Below are 27796 nucleotides of genomic sequence, written 5' to 3'. Positions count from 1 at the left end.
AAACCATTAATCTTGCAAAGGCATGTGTTTTTGTTTGGAGGGTTATTCCTTACCACAAAGCATATTGTTTAAATATTAAATTGAAACAGACTTATCGTTTTTCCCCATATTAAGAGAATATTATGATAGCTGTGTTGCTTAAAGCAGTAGTAGAAGATACTTGAATGCTGTTAGGAACTGCAGTCCTTAAGCAGGAAGCACTGTTAACAGTAGTGATTAATCACTTCTAGAAAGAAGTATGGCTTACTATGTTGGTGCCATTATGTTCCTCCTTCTTTTTGTTCTTCTGCCCAGCATGAACCGGTTCAGAAATATGTTCAAGAAGTCATCACTCGAGACAGAGCAGCTCAGAGTCTGCGACCATCTTTAGGAAGCGCTCAGCGAATCATTCAAGAGCTCCGCTCTTCCAAGCAAGCGAAAAGGAAGGAAAACCGTTACCGTGTAATAGCCAGCCACCGACCCAGCTGTGCTGAAACAGTCACACCCGTCATAAACGGCGAGGCATCGATTGATGGTCACAGATCAGACTCTGAAGCAACAGAAGATGCGTCACAAAAGGAGAACGGTGCTGTGGATAAGGGTTCAGACTGCTGTGGACAATTCCAGTTGTTTGATATTGTACAAGAAGAGGAGGTGGTGGGAGACTCCAGTGTAACTGCTGCAAACCCACAGGTCAGCAAACGAACTTAGTTACTTGAAGTACTTCTGTATCACTGTTGACTGGTACGTGTGGGCAAACTGACTGCTGTGACAGTTTTTGTGCATTGTAAGTATACCACTAATTAATAGGGGATTTAACTGGATATTTGTGAGATGGAATATTGTACAGGGAGTAACTTCCACGATGCACTCCCTTAAGGGCACTGATGTTGTTGAGACAGCCAGCTGTGTGGAGCTGGCTGCTGTTTTCTTCTGTACCCTGTTCTGATGTATAAATTCTCCCGTTTATCTGTCAGGTGGATCTCTAGAGGTTTTTGATTAACAACTTCTCTACCTAGAAAAGAAAAAATCTAATTTGGTGTGTCCTTATCTACGCACATGTCTAGGAATGTCACTTGTAGGCAAGACTCACTAAAGGAAAAGATACTTCTGAACCTCCCCTTCTCATAATTCCAATATACGGTTTTATTGTATATTTTGTTTTTTAGCAGAACTTCAGGTGAATGACAGGCTGCTTAGCTCCCTACATCCTGTTTTCATTGGTGTTATAAGTTAAGTTTGTGTTTTCAGTTGGAGGAATATCTGCTCAGTCTCTGCAGTCTGAAGAAGCTCTGCCTTCGGTGTACGGTTGCCCTGGATAGGTAGTGTTGTGATGATTTTGTACTAAAGAGACTCTTAGCCATATGGAAAGGAAGGTGAGAGGGCTGTGCACACTTTCTTTAGTAGTTCCTTCACTGTATGTAAGCACAGATGGATGCTTTACTTACACAGCCCATCACAGCTCTGAGGAAAGCTTGAATGCTTAATGTCAAAGAAGATGCTTGGGTGAGGAAGGTCCCAACCAGGTGTCATCCTTCAGCATTTCTCATAGTTGTTTCAGGGCTTTGCCATCAAACTTTAGTATGAATTCTTGCCTTCTGTTAAGCAAGTAGTTCAAGCAGACATTTGAGATCTATTTATTTATCACTTTGCTGATTAGAAAAACAGAAATGAAACTGAGGTAGCATCAGAATTTTCTTCTTTTAGAAAGCAAGAATTAACCTTTCTTTTCCATTCTGTAAGTATTTAGAAGTGAATGAAAGGCTGGCCTGTAGCTATTCCTCAGAAATACTTAAGTAGTTCAAGACAAACCCCTGTGGGCTGGACAAGATATTCTGAAAAGCTCTAGCAGAGAAAAATTAGCAACAAAAACCTGCCAGTGTAGACCTTCAAGTACAGGTCCCTAAAGCTAGTAAATTGCAAATAATTTATTTAGAAGGGGAAAGAATGAAGACATTTCTTGTGTTGAAGTGAGGAAATAAAGGAAGTAAGGTTGACAGGCCCTACAGATCCGCTTTTTTCCTCTTAATTTGTCCCATTTTAATTGTTTCTCCCGCACACTTTATATACTGTCATCTGTTTGCATATTATCTGTGCTGCTGCATGCACATCTTCCCTGTAGAGCTGCAAGTGTAATGCTGTCTTAAAACTTGCCTTTTCAACCAACGTGTCATCAGAAACAGATGAACAGTTCTACAGGATTAGTCCCATTTGCTTCCATAATTTCTAATGAACTTCTCCCAAAGTTTTCTCCTGTTATCTGAAACAAGGCATTGCTGGCTGTACTACATAAACTGGAAATTTTTTGGTGTCTTTCTGTTCTGGGTTGCTAATGTGCCAAGTATCAGTGTTCCAATAGGAAAGCGTTTCGGTCCAAGATGTCAGGATGTCGTTATCCTTAGCTAGCTGTTGGCCAGTGTCTACAGAGAAAGCTGTTGGCTGTAACTAAGATGTTGTGTGCAAATACACACTTTTGTTTTTTTCTCAGCAGAAGTCTGATCCAGATGTGATCCTCTGCAATTCAGTAGAGATGATCCGTGAGCGTTTAAACATTTCTGAAGACGGTAAAAAAGAACACCTCGAGAAAGAAGATGAGTATGTTTATGACATCTACTATATGGAAACATCGACCCCTGGTTGGATCCAAAATATCCTTTCTGTACAGTCCTATCAAGAAGAATATGAACTGGTAAGGATGTGGTAAACCAAATCTTTCTTAAATAAAGGGTCACAAATAAACATACTTAATGTCCTGTCATTAGAAGTTGCCACACCAAGAAAAATCCTTTGAGATATTACACATATGCTCAGTGACTTTCATGTCAGGCTTGTTGTGACTGCTAGTCCTGTGTCCCTCCAGGTTGCTGTGATTCAGGCAAATTGACATTGAAAACTGAAGGGATAGTGCTCGTGTACTTGGAAGAACTTGTCTGACTTGATTGCCAAATAAATTTGGGGGCACAAATGTAAACTTAAGTAATTCACATCTCATTTGTTACTAGGAGGGAGCAGTTAAAATGCTGTAAATACGGTTGAAAAAAGGAGCAAGGGGGGCACACAACCTTCTCAGTATTTGAGGACTTGACTTTAATCTTGACACAAGGCATTTTCCTGTAACAGAGTTGTCATTCAGTGACTCCGCATTTAGGAAGCGAGTAGATTAACTTAGACATTAACCTTAGCATTTAAGTGCTGAAGTGGAACACCTAAATGCATGACTTAAATGATTTTTCACCTAAAGCAGATTGCTATGTTATGGTGAATATACTGACAACACAGATCTTTCTACCATGTGCTTTGTGCAACTGTTGAATAACTTACGCTTGCAGTAGAGAAGTATCTCTTGGTTCTTTGTGATCTGCTCAGAACTGTATAGGTGGATGAAAAACCTACATTGTAGTGAATGTTATGCTTTGTGTTGACGTGCAGATAGATGACGATCACGTTCCAGGGGAAATATATGAAGATGAAGATGATGAAAATGATGAAAATAACTGGCGTAATGATTATCCTGATGAAGAGGAATTCTTAGCTGATGAAGATGGTGATGGAGGAAAAGGTAAGCATGTCACAAACATTGTTTGCTTTCATGCTGTGCACATCTAAATCCCACCCCTTTTACAAGCTGTTTTTCTAAAAAAGAAAGTAAGTGAGCACTGCTGGGGCAGTGTTCTGCTCTGTAATAGGCTAAATCTGCTTAGAGAAGGATTGTCTTTTTTTGGAACTACAAGGGATCTTAGTGTTTTTACAAAGTCAAAATTAAGAACTCCATTTCAGGCTGCTACCACTGCAAAGCATTGCTTGTCTTGAGGAATAGATGACTTGGTTCCATGTGCTTGTGAAGCACTGCCTCTGCCTTCTTAACTCCCCATCTCACTGCACTCAGAGCACAATTCAAACTTCATCAAATACAGAAATTGTTCAGACTTTGTATCTGTCGGTTACTCAGGAAGCTTAAAATAGTCTGATTAACTTTTTTAACTAAAAAAAGGATCATCTAAAAGTGTTGATGCTTTTTCTTTAGACTCTGAAGAGAGCTTAAGTGATGAAGACCAATGTTACAGGAGAAGAACATGGAACAAATACCGACAAGAGGTTCTACAGGAGTTCGAATATGATGAGATGCAGGATTTGGATTCTGACTAACAGTCCTTTTTTGAAGATGAAATGTTTCTAAAGATGAAACTCTGCTGTTGCAGTAGAACTGAAAATCCAGACAGTTGATGGTGGCTGTTTGTAAGACTGTTGAACTTATTAAAAAAAAAACAACAAAAAACAAATGAACAAAAAAAAACCACCACCAAAAAAACCTCCACCCAAACCAAAAAACAAAAAGCAAACAAAAAACTTATAAAAACACCCTGGAAAAATAATCTTCTGGTAAAAGTTGTGCTCAGTAGGAGAGCAGGAAACCAATCTTCACATGCATGAGCTTTAAGCTCCATTTTTGGCTGCCCGACCTTCTGAAACTGTTGGTGCCTAGGATGGTTCACCCTACTGCTTACTGGCTAGGCTTAGCTATTAGATATTAGATTGGGATTCCAGTAAATGCTGAAAACTTCTACTATGCAATTGTTACTATCTGAGCAGCTAACTTCAGGTGGTGGATACTAAACAGATGTATTGTCAAGTGGCCATATTCACACCCAAGTCTTCATTCCAAGCAAAAGAGAACTATGCTTTCAAATATATTTTTGTGCCCATTCTGTGATGCTGAGGTTCTGAAGGAAGTTGTTTGTTTTTTTCTTTAAGCTGCATGCTCAAGCATTTGTACCCCTGCCAACTGTACCTCCACGTTATCTGTGGAGGCACTGTTGGCAGCAGCCCTTCTTGTCATGATTTACGTGTCAGGTTTCACAAGATCAACTTGTCTGCCATGATGGCAAGTGGAAGTCCTGGAAAAAGGCCGCCTGTCCTAGTGCTTTCTACTGTATTTGTTCCTAAGTTGCATGTTACCTTCTTTACAAGTGTTTGAGCATATGAAATAGTTTGACCTGTCTGTTTTATTGCTGGACCTCTCTCTCCAGTAATTTGAGTACTGTTGGAGAACAATCTATGTGCATTTAAATTGTAAATAAAAGAGTTTTTGACTAAGTCTTCTTTACTCGCCTAAAGATCATAGCAGTTGGTACAGCTGAAGCCACGTCAGCATTTTAACTTGCATTTGTCTTTAAAACAATTTAACCGTACCTGCTTGGACACAAGAAGTATTTCAGCACCCTCCTACTTGAGTCTGTAACAAACAGCTAATAGGATGTTAGACTGACATCAGTCATGAGCTGTAGGTTGCAGCAGTGACTTCAGGTCAGGTAGTTCCAGCTGGTGATGTCAAGGTAGTGGAGGTAAAGTATTTTTTCCTCTGGTTTTGCAGAGGGTTTCTCAGCTATAATTTAACTCCCGTAAATCCCAAGGCTGCTTCATGAAGGTAGCCCATGTGGACATACTCGGTTAAACTGAGGTAAACAGTCTGAGCCAAGATAAAAATTCCAAGTATGTTTTTGAAGTATGTGTAATTTTGCAAGCCAAACAGGCTGGTTTCACGTTGGCTTTTGCTGCACTGAAATTCAGTATCAGAGTGTCCTGATGTTAAGCTTATGGCTTTGGAATTACAGATACTACTAACTGGCATCATTCTCTATTGCATTACTGCTTTTTATTTCTGTTTTTCTATTCTTCTCTTTGTGCTATTTAGCTTTCGGAATAGAGTTGCTGCCACAGAACTTTACTACTAATATAGAAGAAATAAAAGTGGTTTGTTCTGTGAGTTTTTGGATGGTCATTTTCTAGTGAACAGTGCTGAAACTTTAGAATTTTCTGACCACTGAGGTAACCCTGATAACGTGTGTTCACTGAAACAGTTCAGAAATAAATGCTTACAAGCTTCAAACCGAACATTTTAATTTTTAAAGTTTCAAAAAACCTGTCAGAAGCTGACCAAGTAGTACCAAGGTAACAGGAAAGAACCATCACATGTTAATCAAATCTTCAGTGCCAAGGTGCTTTGTTGATTAAATCCTTGCCACAGTCAAATACCACATTTCCACATAGCGAACAGAGTAAAACAATACTCTTCAAGAGAGAAAGGTTGGTTCAGTCTTTAAATAATGTAGCACAACTTTACTCATTTTTCTGCTAATAATGACAAATTAGGTAGGTTGTTGTCACCAGTTGTCTTCCGAGATAAGAACTGAGAGAGCACAGCAAATCACTTCATGCAAACATCCACCAGAATTAAGCTGGAAATGACTTTTGGCCTTCTGGGACAAAGTGGTTTTCAGTCTTACGTAGAAATGCATTACTTCACTGCCTGGTTCTGCAGAGATCTAATTTGATCCATTAGCTCTTACCATTTTAATACCAATTCTGAAAAAGGGACAATATTGATGCATAGCTTGTCCACCTGAAATGCGTAGGTAATCACTACCCAATGAAAACATGCCCTGAAAATATGCCACAGTTTAGGGGGCTACCACAAGGGCATGACTTATGTGGGAAACCAAGTAAGCACATTTTCAGTGTTTCTGAAAGACCACTGGAAACAATTTTCCCATTTTTTCCAGCTCCATCTCTTCCCTTTTGTTGTTATAACTGCTTTATCCTCCCTCCTGTTTCTTGTAATCGCTTTGAAATCTCAGTCAGATTTTACTTCTGACTTCTTTTCTTCATTTGGGTCCATCTCGGTTAAAACACAGCAACAGAGCAGCTGCATGTTTCGTGTGACTGCACCTGCGTAGGAAATTTAAGATAAATCAGAAGAAGAGCCACCTATCTCAACTCTACTACACAACATGCATTTGACTAATGAAAGTTAGTTGTCAAGAATCCTACCTCGCTTTAAGTCTTAACTTTTGAAACTGGTGAAGCTGGCAGAATAAAGAAAAACAAACCCAAGACCTTCAAATAGCACACAGGAAGGTGACAAGATTACTGAGTATTCACTAGCTGCTGCGGCACCACATCCTGTTGCTTTCTGAGTTTATGCTATAAACCTTCACTTCCACATCCCTCATCATGGTTTTCTCACATAGTAACAATGACAACAGTGTGCTGCTGGAGAGAAATGTGTAATTTAACAGCAGCAATTCAACAGAAGGCAAAATTTCATCTGTGACTAACAGAAAATCTATCCATCTTCAAACAACTCATTCATAAAGTGTGACAGTTTGCTTGCATTACCAGGAATGATCCCCCCACTTTTACAGTCATCAGCCTTGCTTAAGAAAGACTTTTCATGTGCTTGATTAAAGAGAAATGCATAAAAACTGAGGACAAAATCTGTAGAAAGTGGATGGTCTTTTAAATATAATAAAATCTGGCTGTAAAATCAGCATACCCCTTTAGTGGGTCTGCCTGGGATGCAGCTGAATAGCAGCCCATATGGTGCTGTGTTCTGGACAAGTGGCTCCAACAGGGTTGTTAGCACACCAATGTTTTGGATGTTACTGAACAGTGTTTGCACAGTATCAAGACTTTTTTTCCTCCCACTCCGTCCTCCCCACAACCAGCAGGATACGGGGATGGGCAGGAGGTCTGGAGGGGAGATGGCCAGAACAGCTGACCCAAACTAGGTAAAGGGTCCAGCTTTGGAGTCCCTAGCACAAAAAGGACGTTGAAGTGCTGGAGTGTGTGCAGAGGAGGGCCACAAAGATGATCAAAGGGCTGGAGCACCTCTCCTACGAAGACAGGCTGAGAGAGTTGGGGCTGTTCAGCCTGGAGAAGGCTGCGGGGGGGACCTTATAGTGACCTTCCAATACCTGAAAGGTGCCTGTAAGAAATCTGGGGAAGAGCTGCTCACTATGGCATGTAGTGATAGGACGAGGGGTAATGGTTTTAAACTAGAAAAGGGTAGATTTAGGTTGGATATTAGGAAAAAGTTCTTCCATATAAGGGTGATATATCACTGGAACAGGTTGCCCAGAGAGGTGGTGGAGACCCCATCCCTGGAAATATTCTTGATGGGACTGAGCAACCTGATCTGGTAACGTTGTTCCTGTTACTGCAGGGGGTTGGACTGGATGATCTTTAAAGGTCCCTTCCAACCCAATGCATTCTATGATTCTATGATATTTCATGCCATATAATGCTATGCTCAGCAATAAAAACTAGGGTAGAGGAAGAAGTTTGTGCATGTGAGAGGGTGTCTTCCAGTGTGGCTGCTGCTTGGAGACTGGTTGTGCATCGGTCTGCTTGTGGGAGGTGGCCAAGTGACTGCCTTTGCAACAGCAGGCTTTTCTCCCCGTTTCCTTCACTTACTAAACTGGCTTTATCTTGACTAACAATTCTTCTCACCTCTGTTCTTCCTTTCTTTCCTTCATCCTGCTGTGGGGTGCTGGTGAGTGAGCAGCTCTGTGGGTTGGGTCAACTGACCACAGCCCTCTTCATCAACAAACCAAGATTCACTCACTTAGTTTTCCTCTTTCCTAACAACATCTCCATCTACAAAGAAACTTACCTAAAATCTTGTTGATAAACTGAGGTCTCCTTGTTGGAGGTAAGTAGACTCCCAAGAAAAAGAACGGAATTCCAGACAAAGCAATGGCAATTCCAATCAATGAATTTATAGTGTCACTATAGAGTGGCACTACCACCAGAAATACTGTGCATATACAGAATATTATTGGGAAAGCCACACTCAGCTGCAGACAGAAAAAAAACAGAACATTATCGAAATATTCATTGTCTACAGTTACAAACACTTTGGTGAGAGTTACAGACTTTTCCCTCTCAACCTCACTTTGTGAAATGAGTTGCTCTTCCTCTTATACTTCTGGCTATTTGGAACCATAAGCCAATTGCAGAATTATTCTTGAACAGAACTGCTGCTAAAAATTGGAAAAGTAACAAAGTATGGTAACTCTGCTGTGCTGAAAGAAACTGTGTAAGAGCACTGAAGTGTTTTTAGACAAATCCAATAAAACTCGGGAAACAAGAATTACTTTTTCATGTATAGTATCAACTTAAAGTATGAGAAGCTGATAAGAGAATCAGAAATTGAACTAAAACACCATCAGAGCTAAATGTGGTCCACAGTGACAGAATTAACTTAAGCATTCCTAATTACAGATTTCTAATCCAAGAAAAAAGGCTACATACTACCTTTATGGTATGCAATAGTACTAATTGGCCAGCCTGGGGTCAACTCCCCTGGGTTTCCACTTCCCCCAGCCTCTGCAACTGTTTATCTCAAGACTCCTGAAGACCCTGAGCATCACATACCAACTTTAGCTGAAAAACTTAACAAAGCCTTACCACTTTGTTCCCATGAAATAGTGTTTTAGTCATTACAGACAGTTTTCCTCAAGAGAAAACTGACTCTCAAATTCTGTCCCAGTAAACCAGGATGGTCCAGATTTTAGACAGTGCTTTTATATTATGTGGAAGACAAGGATTTTAAACAATTCTGTAAAAAGTAAATATTACCTTCAGAGGCCTGGGTCTGTCTGGTTCCTTCCAACGTAGATATAATTGCCCAGCAACAGACAGACCAACAAAAAACCAGTAACTGAAACTGAAGTAATTAATAAGCTGGAAGACATCTTCCACAGCCAGGTAAATAAGGGTCATAGCACACTACGAGGAAAGAACAAGAGTGAGATGAACAACAGAAGTTTGAAACATACTGTTTATGCTGCTTTTTGCCTTAAAGTAACACCTTGTACTCATTGGTGTTTGGCGTGGTTTTATGCCTCAAAAACTGCTCTCTCAGAAATCACCTCAATGACAGCAAATCTGAAGGTCTCTCTTGTGATGTTTTGAAGTTTTCCTTCATATAATACATATAGTCACATCGAAACAGCTGAAAAGAAAAGCAACAACTTACATTGAAAAGCAGTGCTGGCACAGGTGTGAACCTCTTTATGTGGATCATAGACAACAGATCAGGAAGGTGACCTTCTCGAGATCCTACAAAAAACAGCCTGAAAAAAACCAGTCAGAGAACAGATGTTGTGGCCACAGGTGAGAGAGAAAGTGTTACAGAAAGTCAACCACCACCACTGCATTTCCATCCCTTTGACTTGACTGTGGATTCAACCCTTCTCGTAAGGATTTACTGTACAACAACCATTAGAGGATACGTAAGCTTTTAGAAACGTGCTGTTAACACCCATTTTAAAATCCTGCAGGTAAAATAGGAAACATCCACAGTAACTGAAATAAATTTGTATTGTTTTAAAAAATTCTAAAAGCTAGCACTGAAAACACTCCAGCTCATAGCAGAATAGTTTTCACTGCCAACCAGAAGAGATTGCCAGGTCTCTAAAAAGACCTCAACCAACCACAACCACATGCTCAAAAAACAAACACACTTCATTTTATTATCAACTGCAAATTGTTCTCTATTGACTACTTCACCATGTCATGCTCCTATTTTTCTCAGTATAGAGGCATTGCACATTCATTCAATGAACAGGAAGGATGTTCAAATGCCTGAATAAATCTAGTTGAAACTTTCACAAGTCACATCCATGATCAGTGCTCAGAGGAAAGCTTCTGTACTCAGTATCCTAAGTTATTTGACTGCAGCTTAATAGCAGTGGCAACTTCTACAACATTTTACTTTGAGAAAAACTTAAAGATACTGAGATTTCAAGAAGTCAGTAAGTTTTAAGTAAATACATTTAAAAACAAGAACTTGCTAGAATTACTGTATCAAGTTAAATAGAAGGTAACTCAATGCAAATAATTAGAAGGCCTGAGGACTCACCACACAGACAACATTCACTTGATCTTTAATTGTACTCTGCATACAGCTAAAACCACTGTAATCAAGGCAGTGTGGAGGGTGTACGTATACACACAGGTTTATTTCGGTCTGTTATTTTATTGTGGCTATTCATTACAGACTCAGTTACAAAAGTATTTTTGCCACTCTCATAACAGGTGAGAATAACAGCAACGTGTAAAACTACTTATGAACTTTTGTCAGACAGAAGGAGATAGGCGCTACCTCGATGCTGCCAGAATCGAAGCATTGAGTCCACCAAAACAAGAAAAGGCAACAGCAATGGGAATGGTCCAGCTGAAGATACCAAATACCTGGTCAGCAAACGTCTAATGAAAGGGAAAAGAAAAAGGAAACATGAAAAAATCTGCAACAAAGCATACGTAAAACAATGATATCAAAGCTTTTGTGATAAGTTTGTATGGAAAAATAGTAATATAGTCAGGACAATCCGTAATGCAGCACAAAGCAGCACACACCTTTTTTATTCATTTATGGGTTCTAAATAAGCACAAACTTCTTTAGCCAAGCGCCTGAACTCACATTTTCTGCTCACACAGGAAAACAAAATCACAGAATCACAGAATCGCTCGGTTGGAAAAGACCTCTGAGATCATCATGTCCAATGTTTTTAGAATTTTCTCACCAACCCTAATATTTTTTATTATCTAACTGAAATGCAGAATTCAGGTGCACCATACTGACTACAGAGAATAAGGGACAAAACTGTTATTATTATCCAAGCAGGGAAGTGCCACATTGCAGATGATAACCACAGCCACCATCACACCTACTGTTTATAGACCTATCTGAGGAATCTATTTTATTTTCCTTCTTTTTCAATTTCCTAAGCAATCTCTTCTTTCTCTTTAGTGCTACCAACAGGGCCTCTGGGCTGTACTCTTACAACATGGCAAATGACAGAGCAAGTATCTTATTAGCAGTCATTTGTTAACGTTGCTAAATGATACCACAGGTTGACTGTGGTGACTTTCCACGATAGAGCTCTGAAACCAAGGAGCCAAGCGCATCAAAGTCTCACAGCAAGTGGTAAAAGTCATCAATTGCCAGTAACCTGTGACCTATAATGAAAATGGGTAATAATTTGCAAGAAATTGTCCTGCTCAATTCTGTTAAGCCTCCTGGATGGAGGAAAAAAAGGGAGAGAGAGTATCAGGCAAAATGTTTGAAAAATCAAGTAGTTTAATACATGAAGACTGACAGCTATTCAAAAATCCATCTCGGTATAAGCGTTGTACATGTCTGAACGCTAGCACGTTTGGAGTTAAGCAGAAAACTGCCCATGCTGCATTCAGAGGACGGGGTGGATGCCTTCCTATTCCAATTCCACCTACTGATAGCTACTTTTTTTCTACGATCTCTCTTACTGAAGCAATCAAAAGTCACGGTAGCAGAAGGATCATGTCTACAACAGACAGCATGAAGTCACTATTTACAGAAACAGAGGTATAAGTTTACATACTACTTGTACATAAGTGGTATTCAAACAAATCCCAGGGATTCTGTGGGTATTAGAACATTTCACATCTCAGCAGGTAGCAGTAATCTAAACCTTTTGATGAACCTTTCTCTAAATCACTTTCCTAGCCCTCTCTTACGTTATCAATTTCAAGATCCTCAGACACAAAAAGCATCCGTACTAATTCAGCTTTCTGCAGGTCTGTCTTTTCTATTACAAAAGTTTTCTTCAGTTTTTAGTATTTCAGTATTTTGAAACGCCTCCTCTTTAAACTACTGGTTTTCATCATAACATTTATGAGCTACGGAGTTCAGACAAAGTGGATTAACATTCAGGCCAGCCTTTCTTTGTGCCATATAAAAAGCTGTCTGGTTTTAACAGTGGTCAAGTAAAGCAAGAGCAGTTCGTTATGATCTGTTTTCTGAATCGTTTTGTAGGTCAAAAAAAACCCCTAAATGCCTTAATAAAGAGATTTTTTATTTTCATGAGACAAAACCCTGCATATAACATCAACCTTTAAACCACAGAACGCAGAAATATTTACTGACATAAAACAAAGCTTGGCCAGTTAAAGTTTCCTGTTCTTTCTTTGGGTTGACAAAGCGCTTTGTTCAGCACATTATCCAGGTTAAGGTTCAGAATCCAACTCTGCTTAGCTGTAAACCATCATCTACATTAAAAAACAAAATTTATTCAATCCTTTTGTGTAATTTAGTTGAGCCTCAGCAAAGGCAGATAGGATTTCCTGCTGTTAAGGACAATGCAAAAGCATAAGCATATAATCACTTCAGTGGGAACCTTGCCCAAAGGTTCAAAGTCAATGCACCAACTGCGTTAGTCACCCTGGCTCTCATTAAAGCACCTCTCTTCCTGAGCTCTTTTAAATTATACGTTTTAGTATAGCTTCCTTCAAAACAGAGCTTCAACACAGGTGTGGAAAAATGCACACACACAGATTCCCACAAAAATTACAAAAATTGACACAAGAAAAGTACAAATGAACTGATCCGCGTATGGATTCTATTTCATGCTGAAATCAGAACATCAACTTAGCCAAAGACCATGCCATAAGAAATGTGTTCTGTATACCACGGATTACCCATTGTCAGGCAATTGAAACTGAACAAGCAACTAATAATACACTTTATTTTTATAAGAGATTTCTGCTGCTCAAGAATAAATAGTCACTGGAACACACAGTGCTTCTCTCAGATCCTTATTGGACCTAAAAGGCGCTCTGAGAAACCCGGTCTCCCAAAGCAGAATGTAATTCATAATGATCCAGTGAATGAATTAAGACAACTTCTCCAGAACAAGGAAGAACAAGGACGAGATGAAAAATCTACCAGGCAATTGTAATATTTTAAAGGATGATTTAAACCTGGACTGCTGATTTCTGAAGCCAAACAGCAAGTGAAATTACCAGACACCAAACTTAAAAACTGCTAGAGGAATTTTTCTTTTAATATACAAAGCTAAGATACAGAACTCACTCAACAATATGTTAGATAATTAAGATGTTTAGTAAGCTGCCTAAAGGATAAGCATTTAGATAAGCAATATTAACAGCTAAAAGTGAAAAAGAGAAAGAAAACGCATGAATGCAATCTTACGCTGCAGGATGCAAATTAGCTAATGTGTAATTTGGAGATACTTTTTCCCCCAAAGGCGGGTTAGCATTTGTTCTTTGCAAGCATTTCCCATGTCTTTTTTGAAACATCTAGTAATGGGCCCGTGTGGAGTGCCAGGTGGGGCACATCCACCCTAGAACGTAGACCAATCTTTCTAAGATATGCTCATGTTATTTCACACATCCTGGAAGATGGCAATCACTCATATAAGTAGTAAAGACCACAAAGAGTTACAGCAAAGCTATGGTATCACTGCCACACAATATACACAGATCAAGACATTACAGATTCAATGTATATGATGTATAACAACTGCTGATTCGGCTCAAAGTCAAATATTTAATCTCCCTAGATCTGTACAAGTCAGGCTCTTCGAAAGAGAGAAGAGCCTCGTGACAGCCCTTAGCAAACACTAGCATTTCGAATGTACTTTCTCGTGTTGTAGTTGGGATTCCCCAGAGACCAAAGGGTGGAGGATTAACTTCAAGCGCTTAACTTTTCCCTGAGTGAGGTAAGGCAAAAGACTATTTTAATTGAGAATGATCTAGAAAGTTCAGCTCGGTTTGCCAAGTAGATCTGCCTGCAAAAGGATCTTTCAGCAAAACAAAGTTGAAAGGTACCCGAAGTTTGGCTAAATTTTCTAGTGAGATTAACTAGTTTAACCTGCCTTTATGCGGGTGTTTTCTAGCAAGGTTTCACCTTCATTTGTGAAGTTCATGCATTACTACTCAGACAATAAATACACTTCTATACTTCAGAGTACACCTTTAGAAACCCTTCAACACTCCCATTTTAACAGATGCCAAAAAAGGTCTTCTCCAAAGCTGTGCTAGACTCTCTTGTGAACCACAACAAAACCAAAGATCTCCACGGTGTTTCTTGCACAAAGTGTTACTGAAGCGTAAGTAAAAGTGGGCATAATAAGCATTCAACTGTGTGCATACGTCAGAGGGTTATTTCGTATAAGAAAGAAGGGCAAGTACAAAAAGCAATCAGTTATCAAGCACATACAGCACGTGCACTGCCTCAAGAGAAAAAAACAAACCAGGGAGAAGAGTTAGTGGCTGCTTTCTGCTAAAACTGCAATTGTACAATCATGGATCCTCCACAGATGAGCTAGACCAGGGCTCTGAACGGAGCACCTGACCGGTTCTGCTTTAACTGCCACTACTTCTGGGAGTAGTGAAGTGCATTTACAAAAACAAATGAGCTGGCAACAGGGGAAAGAATGGCGCATTTGCAAGGGTATGTGGAGGATGACGGAGGAGCCTACCTGGAGGCAGCTATAGCAGAAGCATTTAGTCCACCATAACAGGAGAAAGCCACCACTATGGGGATGGATTTCTTCTCAGGTTTCTTCTGAGAAAGTCTAAAGAGCAAGAAGGATTAAGAGATTAAATTGTCATTTCTGCTACAGTCTGACAAGTCCTGTAGTCCAGACTTGAACTATAACTGCTTCTAACAGCCAGGAAACAGTAAGAGAATTCAGTGGCTGATCCAGCACTTGCAATTACAGATAAAGTCCTTTTATGCCCTCCCATCCATTGGATATGTATGATATACATATATACACACATGCTCTAGAAAGACACACACCTGGAATTGTTGCCCTTAGTTCTGAATTTTTTTTTCCAAACCATCTACAGGGAATAATAATAAAGGAAGAAGCTTCCAGCCATGCAGTTCTCAGGGAAACTGCCCTACTTTCATCATGACTAAAATGTTACATTACTCCCAGAAGAATGGTGAAATACTGAATTACAGCTTTGTGTCAAGACATGACTGACTGATTTAACTACATTTCATTTTATCTTGGGTAAGTCTGATCTCATGATTATCAGCTGGTTATTTGTGAATGGTTTGCAAGGACTTTTTTGTCCTTTTAAAGGCCCAAGCAAGAGTTCTGTACAAACAGGTTGACCCAAAAGTAACGGGAAATGCCCCGCACAAAGAGCTGCCACAACAAAATACACAGGATACTGCCTCACACGCAGGCACACAGATGATTAGAAAGACCAACATTTATGTTACAAATCATAAGATGAGAACTGTTTTATCATACTTAGCTGCACACAAAAAAAGTGCATTAAGAGGCACACAAAAAATGCCAGACTACACTGAGAGCATATGGAGCTGCGGGCACATGCAATGCTGGCAAAGCACTAAACAGTACTGATCAGAGGGATGAATGCAAGGAGAATGTAGTCTAACATGAGTAAGAAACTTAAACAAAACTATACCCAAAGATTATGAGGTGTTTCTATTAGGAAGGCTTATAAGCCATCTACAGAGCCTCTTCACACAGATGATGTCAAGATCCTATCACATACCTGAGCTTTTCCAGGTTCAGTTCTGTAACATTCTTACCCTGAAAGTCATATATAGCAGTAAAGAGATTTATATATATATATATGAGCAATCTGACTAGTATCTTGGAAGTGCAATTAATTCTGCTTTGCCTTTTCTGTTGAGGCAGAGTATAAATATATTCCTGCATTACAGGAAGATTTAGCAGAACGAGAGTCTGTTTTCTCAAATTTTAGCTTCTCAGGCCTTCAAGGAGCGACTTCCTAAAGGAAACAAAGAAACTATGGTTTATGGCAATTAAGGAAGCCACACATGCAAAAAAGCCCCTAAGGAGATGAAGTTTTCTTCCACTGCCACAGATTACATTTGTCAAGATACTGTATGAAATCTGTTCAGTTTGACCAAATTAGATTTAACGTCACATATATTTAAGAAAGGAAAAAGAATGCACATCAACTGAAAACAGAGTCAGAAAATTGTAAAGGTGCAAAACGAAGCAATATCAATGTTCTGGTTTCCTGTAACTCTTGTTTCAACCACCATTCTGTTCATTGATTCTACTCAAACTGACATAATTCTCTCCTTGCGTTACTGGCAATGCCTTTTCTTGGAGAAAGAGGTACCAGTGAGTGCAAGGTCCAGCATTAAATTCTCTCTCCATCTTTAGGTCACTCAATACAACCCTAAGCTAAAGGAAACCAGCACTACTCGATCGCATTAATATATTGCATGTCTACTGCATGTACCATGCCTCTTCTGCATGGCCCATATTCATATTACAGATGCCAGCTCCAACAGTAAAACAGTTCTGTTTATGTCTTCATGGAGGTGCTGAAGATACTTGATCTAAATCTTCTCAGGTGTTTGTCCCGTTCTTAGCATTTTTAATAGCTAGCTATACAATACGAGTTCAGCGTTTTCCAAAGTCTCCTACTTTCTCATATTAAAAATATTATGTAGCATTATTTCAAGTTCCGGCTCAGCTTTTCAGCTTGGTCTCCAAAGTCAGAGAACTCCTACGTAACTGGCAACAGGAGTGCTGCACTGGTAGTGAATTATGGCTAGCTCCAAAAAAAGAAGGCAAGTGACTTACTAAACAGCTTTCTTCTAAAGCAACTGCCTGTCCCTAATGAAAAGTTCTTTCATTACAAGGTACAGAACATGCATTTCATCCAAAGGAACCTTACTAGGAGGTGCCAGTGCAAGCAGAGAAGGTGGACAAGACACTGGCAGCTAAAGACAAGCAGATTTCCCTCTTCAGAAAAGATGTCAATGACTGGCCAAATGAAGGAAGAGAAGTAATGCCCAAAAAGTCTAAGAGAAACTTAAGAATTTCTGGCTGCGTTTAGTTAGAGGAAAAAGACTCATAATTTATTAAACTATACACCAAAGAAGAACAAAATGGCTAAAACACGCAGCTTCCCCCAATCCTGTTTTATTGAGGGAGAGAACATGTCGAAGCAAAGCAATGAGCACACCACAGCAAATTGGGTTGATCAATGCTGGATTCACAAGATGGTATTCAAAGATGCAACTGAAGTCGTCATCTTTATCCCCGATCTCCAGATACAGCTGTACAGCTCCAAGAAAGACGACGGCTGCCTATGCAGGACAAGCAACTGCTTCAACCAGGAATCATTTTTAGCTTTTCCAAGGAAAAGAAGTAAGCTGCCAAATGTTACCTATTATATGAACTCAATCAAAAACACCCAGACAAGACCAAACACAGGAAGCAGGTTACAGGCTATGCACTGGCAGCCAGGATGCTCTTTCCTGTTAAAAGATGAAGCTACTCAAAAAGTGCTTGTGGAGCCACCTGCCCACTTCACAGACAAAAAATACAATGGCTCTCTCAGATGGAAATTAATAGTTGTTCAGTGACAAGGGAAGGTGAAATAGATTTCAGCTTTTATTTCTTTATTGCAAGTGTGTTTGTGCTGCAGAGTAACTGCTTCATATGGGTAAACATTGACAGCAAGGGTTGTGATGGTTTGCATAAGGAGGTAAAACAGAAGTCAACTGTGAAACTCTGACAGGAAACTTTGAAAAAGGAAGCAAATTTTACATGATCAGCAACTGTCTGAAGAGCGTTTGCAGAACTTCTAAGCTAGATGCTACTGTATTACTTCAATTACTTCAACAGAAAAGAGCTTAAAAATTAGTCTCTTAGCCTATACCATAATGAAGCTAACAATGAAGGAAAAAAAGGAGATTTTATAATTTTGTTCCATACCATCCCTTGGTAAGATTTCTTTCACCTCCCAGCCACCAAGAAAAACAGTATGCAAGGTGATGTGCAAAGATACACCATCACTAGTATTGCTTTACTTATAACTTTTATTCTTATCATTTAGAAACTGGAAATAGCTCCCCCTCAGCTTTCCAGCTCAAAGCCTCTTGACTGAAATGAATACAAGAAAGCTACTCCATTCCTTCCCAAAATAGCAGCAAGACTAAATTTAGCTGCTGCTTCACTACAGAAAAAGCTCTAAAATGCAGCACTACTACTACCATGTTTCCTTGAAATATCATTATGGTAATTTTCACCCTACAACTACACAGAGGGCAGTAAGGAAAGTACAGCAATCTATATGACGTATCACATGTAGAATATGTGAGCAGATCAAAGTGGCTCATTTTCATCAGATTAGTTTTTAGATTGACTTAATTCTCATCTCTTTTCTTTATTCATCCACTGACCACAATGCCCTAAAGTCTTCTTAAAGATTACACTATGGATAAACTCCTCCTTCAACTGCCAGAGAAATTTCACCATGAAGATATTTTACATTTCTGTATTACAGGAGGGTTTTCAAATACAGACCATTACTAAAGACTAGCTCTTTTTTTCCCCCATTCACTAAAAAACTATGGGTGCATTATCAGTGTTTCAGTTTTGACCGTAAATGCATTTTTGAAGCAAGTCTCCCAGTGATTGCCACTGACTGCTTTTGGGTTCACACTGTTTGGCACTGGAGCTAAAGGGACCTTCCCTTTTACAGCAGCCTAAATTGGAAGATGCATTTCAAAAGCACACCTACTGCACCCTCCTACTGCAATCCAACCACACATAAGCATTCAGTCCGCAGGACCTCATTAGAAGTAGTCCAAAGCAAAATACTCCTGAAGCATGTAGAGCATGTGTGTCAGGTCCTCAGCGTCAACTGCTCCACCCTACAGACATCCTTCCTGAGGTCCACACTACTTGCTCATGTATTAGTAGGTCAAGCTTAAAGTCAGTTTCTTAAACTGGGCAATTGAACTCATATCAGCAATGAAAATGAATCTTTGAGTCATGTCTTAAGTATTAAACTTCAGCTGCAGTTTCACCTTGACATTCTAAAAGGGATGTAAGTAGCACAACCAGAAGACCACTGTTTGCCAGCTGATGAGACGTCTCAGCAAAAATGCCTTCAGACAGAACATCAGTTAAACTTTTAAACGAAAGTATTTGGCAAACCTGAGATCTAGTGAAAAAGCACAGGTTAGACTTCCAAAGTCATTAATTCAGTTAAGTTCCATTAAAACTAGCACAAGAAGTAAATCCCCTAATAACCTTGGAAATCACAAGCATATATATTCATTCTTATCCTAGTCGCCCAATATCCCTGCATGCAATCAGACTGACTAAGGACTTTACATTATTCTTAAGCCTTCCTTTTCTCTCCTGGAAAACAATGTCAAAGAACAACTAAATGAAGTGTACAGAAAATCAGAAAAATTGAAGCCTGGGTTTCACATGTGTAGTAAGGTTCAGACATCCATCGTCCCTCCTTTATCTGGCCACCCACTGCTGCTGCAGTGCTACAACTTGCTGGGTACAGCAACGTAGACTGGACAACCCCACAGTGTATCATGCCCCCAGTCCCCCATAGTGGATCAGTTTTCCCAGTCCCATGCACCAAAAGGTTGTATAAAGCTCTGCATAGGCCAGGAGCAGTAACGTAGGCACGGAATACATAGGGGACAGGCTGGATTGGGGAATTTATTTGCTGTCAGAGGAGTGTACTTTCCAAATCTGTCCTAGAAAAAAACAATAGTGTGTTGCTTTACACAAGTCAGGACACACAGTGGACTGTGTACTGGCTTTGATTTTTTTCTGGATTCATTAATTCCAGACAAGAATTTAAAATTCCATTATCAGACACTGGAAAGTACTTTACATGGGCTACCATGACCTACAACAGAAATAAATGCTGGGGATTTTACAAACCCTTATCATATGCTGATTCAAAATAAAATATTACCCGTCCTTGACTTGTTTTGTTTCATTCAAAGTGTTTTACCAACCTTTTCACAATGTTTTTTATGACAATTTTGTATTTCCATATTCCAGCTAAAAAGAGGCAAAGAACTGAGGTTTATTTACTTGCAAGAGATTTTCAAATAAACACCTGCATGATTATATTTTAAGTAAGTTACAGCCTACATTTACGATAAAACTATTTTGAAAGCTTACATTAAATATACATATTTCTCATCTTGAAAGAAAGTTAAGTAAATGCTTTTGCAGAACCATCTGCCTAAACACCTGAAACAGGAATCTGCCAATTTGCTAAGCCAGCTTTTAATCACAGTAATCATCTGTGGGATGAGAGTGAGCACTTCCTTCATTTTGATGTACTTAAAACTCTCTGTCCATTGTCTAACTACTTAAATTTTAGAAAGCAGTTGGACATCTAAAAGGAAGGAAAGCTATTTCTTTTCCTCCAATTTAAATAACCAAAAAGAAGATTAAATTTTCCAAGTCTGAAGGATTTAGTAACCAGAACTATCCAATTAATTCACTAGCTATAGGGCAAAAAAAACCCCCAAACAATCCAAAAACCCTTCACTCATTTAATTAGTTTTAACTATAAAACGTGTTTTGACCAGCTTTTACTTTAAGAAGCTTATATATTTTAATTGGTTCCAACTTCCATCTGTATACAAAAAGAATTAATTTCAAAATAGAAGTTAAAAGTTGTTAGAATGAACGCAATATTGGTAAGACAGTGATTTAAGTTATTCGAAAGGAGATACAAAGCTGAACTTCATGCTAGTTGAGCTGCAGCACATCCATTTACAGATATGCATTGCATCAATTATTAGCTTAACAGAATGTAGCTCTGCAGCGCTGTTCTGTGCACCGCCAGCTTTCTGCAGCATGAAGGAAGAGAACAATGATGTACTAATGAGTCTAATTTACAACCAGCTCAAAGTGCACAAGTCTAATTAGCATCTTTGCAAACTACATTATCAAGATGCATCTGTGCTTGTTTTAACAAATCTGATAATAAATTATTATTATATGTTATTTCATGAACTACTTTTCTATTTAAGATTCAATTATTCATGATGAGTTTTCTGTCCTCCTGCATTCAGTACTATAATAAAGTAGGGATTTTTCCTGTTTTGCTCTTCAAAATCAAATGCATCCCTAAAAGGCGAAAAGCGACTAATACAGCAAAATACCACATGGTCAACTTACCACTGCCACAGCATCACTAGAAAGAAGGGCTTGAATATCCAGCACTGTATAGTAAGCTACATTGGTCATAATATAGATAATAGTCACAATTGGCATAGACACTGCAATAGCCAGTGGCAAGTTCCTGTAAGACAAAATAAACACCCCACAACCCAGGGAAAAAAAGCCATTAATAACAGAATAAACTTATTCTATTCGCATCTTTCACCTAGAGATAGAAGTTATGAAGACAGAATCAAGATTTCAAAATAGGTATCTCTGGAAGAGTTTGGTTTGTGTTGAAAGTAGAAATTCTAACATAGAATACTGAAAATTTTTTGCAGTAACTTTAAGCCTATGTTATGTGTAAAAAAGGGATTATATGCAACTGCTCTTCAAGTACCCTAACTTCAGGGTTTCCAGATTAGGAGTAATAGCCTTCAAATTTACATGCTTTAAATTATTTCCTACTGGCTATGTTAATTACCACACCTAGAACCCAAAGGGACAGAGCTCTGAGTCACCGTGCTCATTCACCCTGGGGAATGCTGCCCTTCTGCTAACACCTACTTCTAGGATTTATACAGGGATCTTCACCAAACCAAACCCCTGATCTTCTCATCTGCTCTCATCATTGCAGTGAATAAATTAACTGGGCTGCATAACGGCAGAAAGTGGCGATGCAGAGGGCAGATTAAAAACTGCAACACAGCGGTGAATCTTGGGATGTCGTGTACCTTTCTAACAAACACTTCTAGAAAGTAATACCAAAGAAGTCTAGAGTAACATGAAAACACTACAAACCTCTACATGTAATCTGATAAGACTGAATTTAAAGCTGAGATAAACTCACAGCTCTGAGTCTGCAGCTCCACAGGGAGAAACTCTGCAGAGCAGAAGCAAAATTTCAATTTTAGGCTTCAGTTTTCCTCAGTCTCATTCTTTCCTCAAAGCTTGCAGGGATATTCAAATGTCTCAAAAGGGAAAGCAGAACTTAGAGTGTTACTCTTGCATTTGTCCAGTTTGAAATCAAACATAACAGGGTGACACGGAGGAATATTTGCAATGAACACATTTTCCAATAACAACAACAAAACCCAAACAAATAAAACCACAACAAAGCAGAAAAAATAAATGCACTTTGGAAATTTCCTCAAAAACTTCCTGAAGCCCAGAACTCCAGCTGGGTCTGTCTGATGCTGTGGAAGCAGAAAACCAAACACACACCACATCCCCTCCATATAAATCAGTAAATTAGTAACTGGGAGCTCTGGCTCTGCTTCCAGGTTGCACACTCACAGTAAGAGATCCGCAAACCTCAGTGCAGAGAAGAAACAGAATTAGAAAACCACTTATAAATTAATTCAGAAAAGTTACATCAATTGTACCAAAAGACTGAAAGGGCATTTTAAGGACTTTGTATCACTCAAGATTAAAACCAAGGGACTATTTCAAATTTAACTTGTGGATTGCAGCTTTTGGACTGGACAAGCACGAGGTCACTACGAATGAAGTGAATATGAAAAATATGCAATTCTTGGATTAATTTTATAGTAGTCTGGAACATCTCATTATTCCCCAAAACTGTCAATGTAGAAAGCTAAAATGTGATGTTCATTTTATCAGCTACAACTGTTACCAAGAACACAGTTTGTATTAGGCACTGATGCCTACAAATAGCAAATGAATCTGAAGAAATTTTCATTAGCTAAATATCCTGGGAGCAAAATTATGTTTCAAAACAATACATCTAATACAAGAGTTATACAACTGATAACACAAAACAATACATGAACTTTAAAAAGATGAAAAGGCATTGCAAGAGCACTCAAAAGGGGACCTTTTTCAGCAAAAGAAACGATTTGAAGGACCAAACGACCAACGCAAACACAAAACATACGTCTCTTCTGAATACGTACAACAAACGGGAAACACTGTCAGCCTGAAATTCAGTCTGCCTAAAACCAGCTATTTTTAGAGTTAAAATACTTCTCTGCCATTGCATCTTTTCAAAAGGTAACTTTCCAGGTTAAATAAATGCACAGGGGTAGAACTCAGGGGTAACAGAACAAATGGAAAAAAGTCAAAACTGGTTGGGAGAATTGAAAAAAAAAAAATCTCTCTTCTGTTCTTTATCCTTCAGTTGTAGCAATCTGAGCTGGTGCTTATAATAGGAAGTAAAAATGATCAAATGGGATTCTATTTTTAACATAAAAGGCGTCTGCTTACAGACATACAGCTGAACAAGATTAGTTTAGTCACACTCTTAGAGCATAAGGAAAAGACAACATTCTTAACTATGAAATCAGAATTATTGCACAGATAAACACAGCATAGACTAAAATTACCTGTTTCATGGCAATATTAACACCTATTGTAATTAACAGTAGCAACATCTTGAACTGAAAGCTTATCAGACATTGAATACAGCATCCTGCAATCTTATTTAGTCTTGTCCTTTTTTTTTTTTTACATTTCCAGTGTAGTTTAAAACTAGTAAATCTCTGCTGTTGGTTGTTCCCAGCCTTATCATCTAAGCATAGAGCAGCTCTAATTTCTGTATGGGCTCAGAACTCATTAGTGATAGAAAGCCACAAAATGAGCAACTTGGTAAATATCCAGGTTCAGAAAGCACAAAGCGTTTACCTTTCCGGGTTTTGGATCTCTTCGGTTACAAAATTGAGCGTATCCCAGCCAGAGTAAGAAAACAAGGCAGAATAGAGTGCGAGGGAAATGTCTCCAATATAAAAAGAGGATCCCACAAAAGAATTCTCAAAGTGCGATGAATATCCTGTATGTGGAAGAGACACAATGAAGTACAGGGGAATAAAACACAGCGAAGAATTTTGTTCAATTTGGCACATAAATAAAAAAACCTCAGAAACCCTAATTCCTTCAAAGCTGCTTGTTAAAACCTTTTCCCAATTCTGTTCCGTGCTTCAGCCATGAGAATAAGTATGACGTTCAAACTACTATAAACTACACTCTGTGATGATACTGTTCTGTAGTTAAACACCTACTTTGTCAACAACGGCACAAAAAGCTCAGGAACATTAAGTTCAGACCAAGCTACAAACAGCTGGCAATGACAGCACTCAGGCTAAGGGTATCTTCTATAACATATATATTTATAAAATAATCCACTCTATCCTTGTATATCCTTCTAAATTTGCAATCATTTAATGAAAAAACAAAAAAATACAGCTGATTGTAGATAGCTATGACAAGAACACCCATCCACACCTAAATGGATGTTTATGTTTTAGCTATTAAAAACAGAAAACAATTAACAGAACTTAAAATGTAATTGTTACTTGAGATGAAATTTTCCCAAGGTAAGAAGAAAACTTGTATGATTTTTTGCACCAGTATTTGTGAGAACTTGTGCCACCTTTTGACTTTAAACAAGTCAAGACAAGCTCATCCATGGCAATTTTATATATTCAGATTCTTTTACATACACAGAAACACACACAAGACCACCAAATACAGAAAGGCAAGGAACTACGTCACTCCAAAACGTGCCCTGTACATTTTGTACGTTTTGCCCTGATGCATCCTGAAGTGTTTATAGACTTCACCAGGACTGGCCAGGCAAATATTTGAGGCCACTAAAACACCTTCACTTCCTTCTCTTTTTTTAATCTATCCTAATAAGACATTGCCATTCCCTTGGCACACACTTTGGCAAAGCAACTGCTGAGTTAAGAGAACGTCAAGGAAGCTGGTGGTGAACAAGCTCCGTATCAACAAAACAAGGGATGGGCAGATGTGCTAAAGATTAAATGCTCCAGCACGGTTCTCATATGCACATATTATTGTTTCATTCATAATAATTACCTTGCTCATGGATTTTCAATAATAACTGCTTAGAGCAAAGGACACCAATTGCCACGGGTTGACCTTTACGGCAGGTTTGAAAGCAGGGTAATGTTTTTAAGCTAATAAAGCACCAATAAATTCTCCCCAAAGGAAGGGATAAGAACAAAGCCAAGTTCAGAATTCCTCCAACTTGAGGGCACAATGCCCAGCATATGCACATAAATTAAAAAAATATCTCAAACCCCAGCAACTTTCTAATTCTCAACAGCTATACAAGCACTCAGGATCTGAGCAAAAAAAGAGCTGCTGTTCCACAAATCTACTCACATGTTCTTACAAACCTATTTTTACTTTAAGTTCAGTCACTTTCAGACTTGCACAAAATTCATTTTTCAAAATAATTATGCAGTTGATCTCACTGTAAAGTAGTACATTCCTTACAGAATCTTACAGCTTTTTCCGCTCCCGTCGTATTTTGCTAGCGCTGTATTTTGCTGTTTTCATTTCCTTTATTATTCCATACTGCAGGCTGTAAATTGCACAATGCTGCTGAGCCATCAGTTACCTTCTTTTGCCCAGTTCAAAGTCAACTGAGATAGGACAGCTTCTCATAGTACAATATCATTATAATGCCTAACATTGGTATTATTGGTGCTTTCAAAGTGGCTATATTATGCTTGTACTGAGGCATCTGATAACACAGAAGAGTTATTTTACAGTCTTTAGACCAGTTACTCCTTTTAACTGATAAATACAAACCTTTGCTTTAATTTTATAAGCTTACCCTGGCATATTTTAACAAGTCCAGTTATAATGATGGCAATAAGAGCAATGACTTTAGCATAAGTAAATATATCCTGCACCCGTGTTCCCCATTTAACGTAGGCACAATTTATAAATGTTAGAAGACCTAGGGGGAAAGAAAAGAAAAAGAAAAGAAAAAAGAAAAATAAAAAGACTAATTTGAGCAATATTCAGTTTAGTTCATTTTTCAAAGATTTTGAAATATAATCTAAACATGCACTTACCTGTTATACTTAGGTTAAACTAAGCAAAATACACTGGTACTGAAAACACACTGGTTTAAACAAAATAGTAGGAAACAGATGTCCTAAACACAGTTTCAAAATTGGAAGACTTTCCCCTTCTCTGGTCACATTCCCATTTTCCTAACATTACCCCTCATCAGCTGCACTCTCCTGAAGGTAAAAAACCATTACATGGAATAATTCATTTCAATGTATCAATACTGTACTGATAAATGAAATGTTATCTAGAAATTCCTTTAGGCAAACATATTAAAACAGTACATGAAATGTTTTTCCACTTTCTTGGTAGTCTGAGGATAAGTTGAACATCCACGGAGTATTTCAATGCTAAGTACAGCCACAGGTGACTCAGTTCTCTTTTCCAGTTGTATTGAACTGTATTACTACATGAGGTTAGAACAGACTGGACCAAATAACATAGGCTTTGCAGTTCATGCAACATTAATCTGGATTTTTAAGAATTGGTAGTAAGTAATGAGTGTTCTGAATATATTCCTCCCTCCATCTCAAAATAAATCAGTGCCAGGCCTATTTCACAAGACTGTAACAAAACTTGAAGTGAGACTTTCAGATTTCACAAATATTTCAGTAACAGTGGCTGACTACACTTACTCATATGATCAACTTCCCCAATACTTCTCAAGCCATCGTTGAAATACACTGTTCTCATGGCTCTCAACATTTTGCCTTTGCAATTATGTCTTTTTTCTCAAGTGGAAAGCCAGAACACCTCTGTCTGAAGCCAAATGCTGAGTATCTAATAGGACTCAGTACCTTCAGCATTCTTTATTGAACTAAATACTAATTCAGTGCAATTTTTCTTATCTAGATTATCATTATACTATTGATTGTGACCCAGAAGCTTAAATATTTTCCAAAAATCTTACTTTTTTTTCCTCTAGCTAGCAAAACAGTGGTTATATTCTACTGTATTTTTAATCTCCAAACAATGTTCTCTTATTATATATTTTACATATATATATACACACACACACATTTTTTAAATATAAATTTGAACTTGATTGTTTAGGGAGTAAGGTAGGAGCAAATCAAAATTAAATTAGAAGATAAATTATTTCCTTCTCCATATTCTAAGAACAACGTGATACTAGCAAGGTAAAAATGCCCTTAGCACAGTTCCCAAATAGAAAAGCAATAATTTTTAAAAGATAACAAAGGAAAGGTAATGATCTCGAAAGCACAGCAGCAGTATACTGGGCAGTTTGGCCCAGTGCAATAACTGAACGAGATTCCACTGAGCTTGGCACGATGAGGGGAAAAAGCCAGTTGTATCAGATTTCAAAAGTCAGGACTGCTGCAGCTGCTAAAGAGCCCTCAGGAAAAAAAACAAAGCAG

The 27796-nt window shown here is 38.5% G+C and overlaps 2 protein-coding genes across 2 annotated transcripts in view; one reads left to right on the top strand and one right to left on the bottom strand.

Moving 5' to 3' along the window:
* Positions 1-294: 294 nt before the first annotated feature.
* SLC7A6OS (solute carrier family 7, member 6 opposite strand) lies at positions 295-4125 on the top strand (the record flags this gene model as incomplete). The annotated part of the gene is made up of 4 exons (XM_010194323.1): positions 295-672; positions 2468-2668; positions 3409-3538; positions 4004-4125. Coding segments are annotated over 4 exons (831 nt in total), but the record flags the coding sequence as incomplete, so codon positions are not given.
* Positions 4126-6610: 2485 nt separating this feature from the next.
* The window catches only part of LOC104548332 (Y+L amino acid transporter 2-like), a 23448-nt gene continuing 2262 nt past the window's right edge, over positions 6611-27796 (bottom strand). Inside the window, exons 2-9 of the mRNA XM_010194322.1 lie at positions 26176-26301; positions 24216-24360; positions 21591-21714; positions 10928-11031; positions 9800-9896; positions 9400-9549; positions 8432-8615; positions 6611-6705 (exon numbers count right to left, since the gene is read on the bottom strand). Of these exons, the coding sequence (XP_010192624.1) occupies positions 6611-6705; positions 8432-8615; positions 9400-9549; positions 9800-9896; positions 10928-11031; positions 21591-21714; positions 24216-24360; positions 26176-26301 (1025 nt within the window). The remainder of the gene's footprint in view (positions 6706-8431; positions 8616-9399; positions 9550-9799; positions 9897-10927; positions 11032-21590; positions 21715-24215; positions 24361-26175; positions 26302-27796) is intronic.

The sequence above is a fragment of the Mesitornis unicolor genome, unplaced genomic scaffold, assembly GCF_000695765.1.
Source record: "Mesitornis unicolor isolate BGI_N332 unplaced genomic scaffold, ASM69576v1 scaffold9921, whole genome shotgun sequence".
In the NCBI taxonomy this organism is placed as follows: Eukaryota; Metazoa; Chordata; class Aves; order Mesitornithiformes; family Mesitornithidae; genus Mesitornis; species Mesitornis unicolor.
Note: the sequence above shows the minus strand (reverse complement) of the source record. Positions and strands in the feature narration are given on the sequence as shown.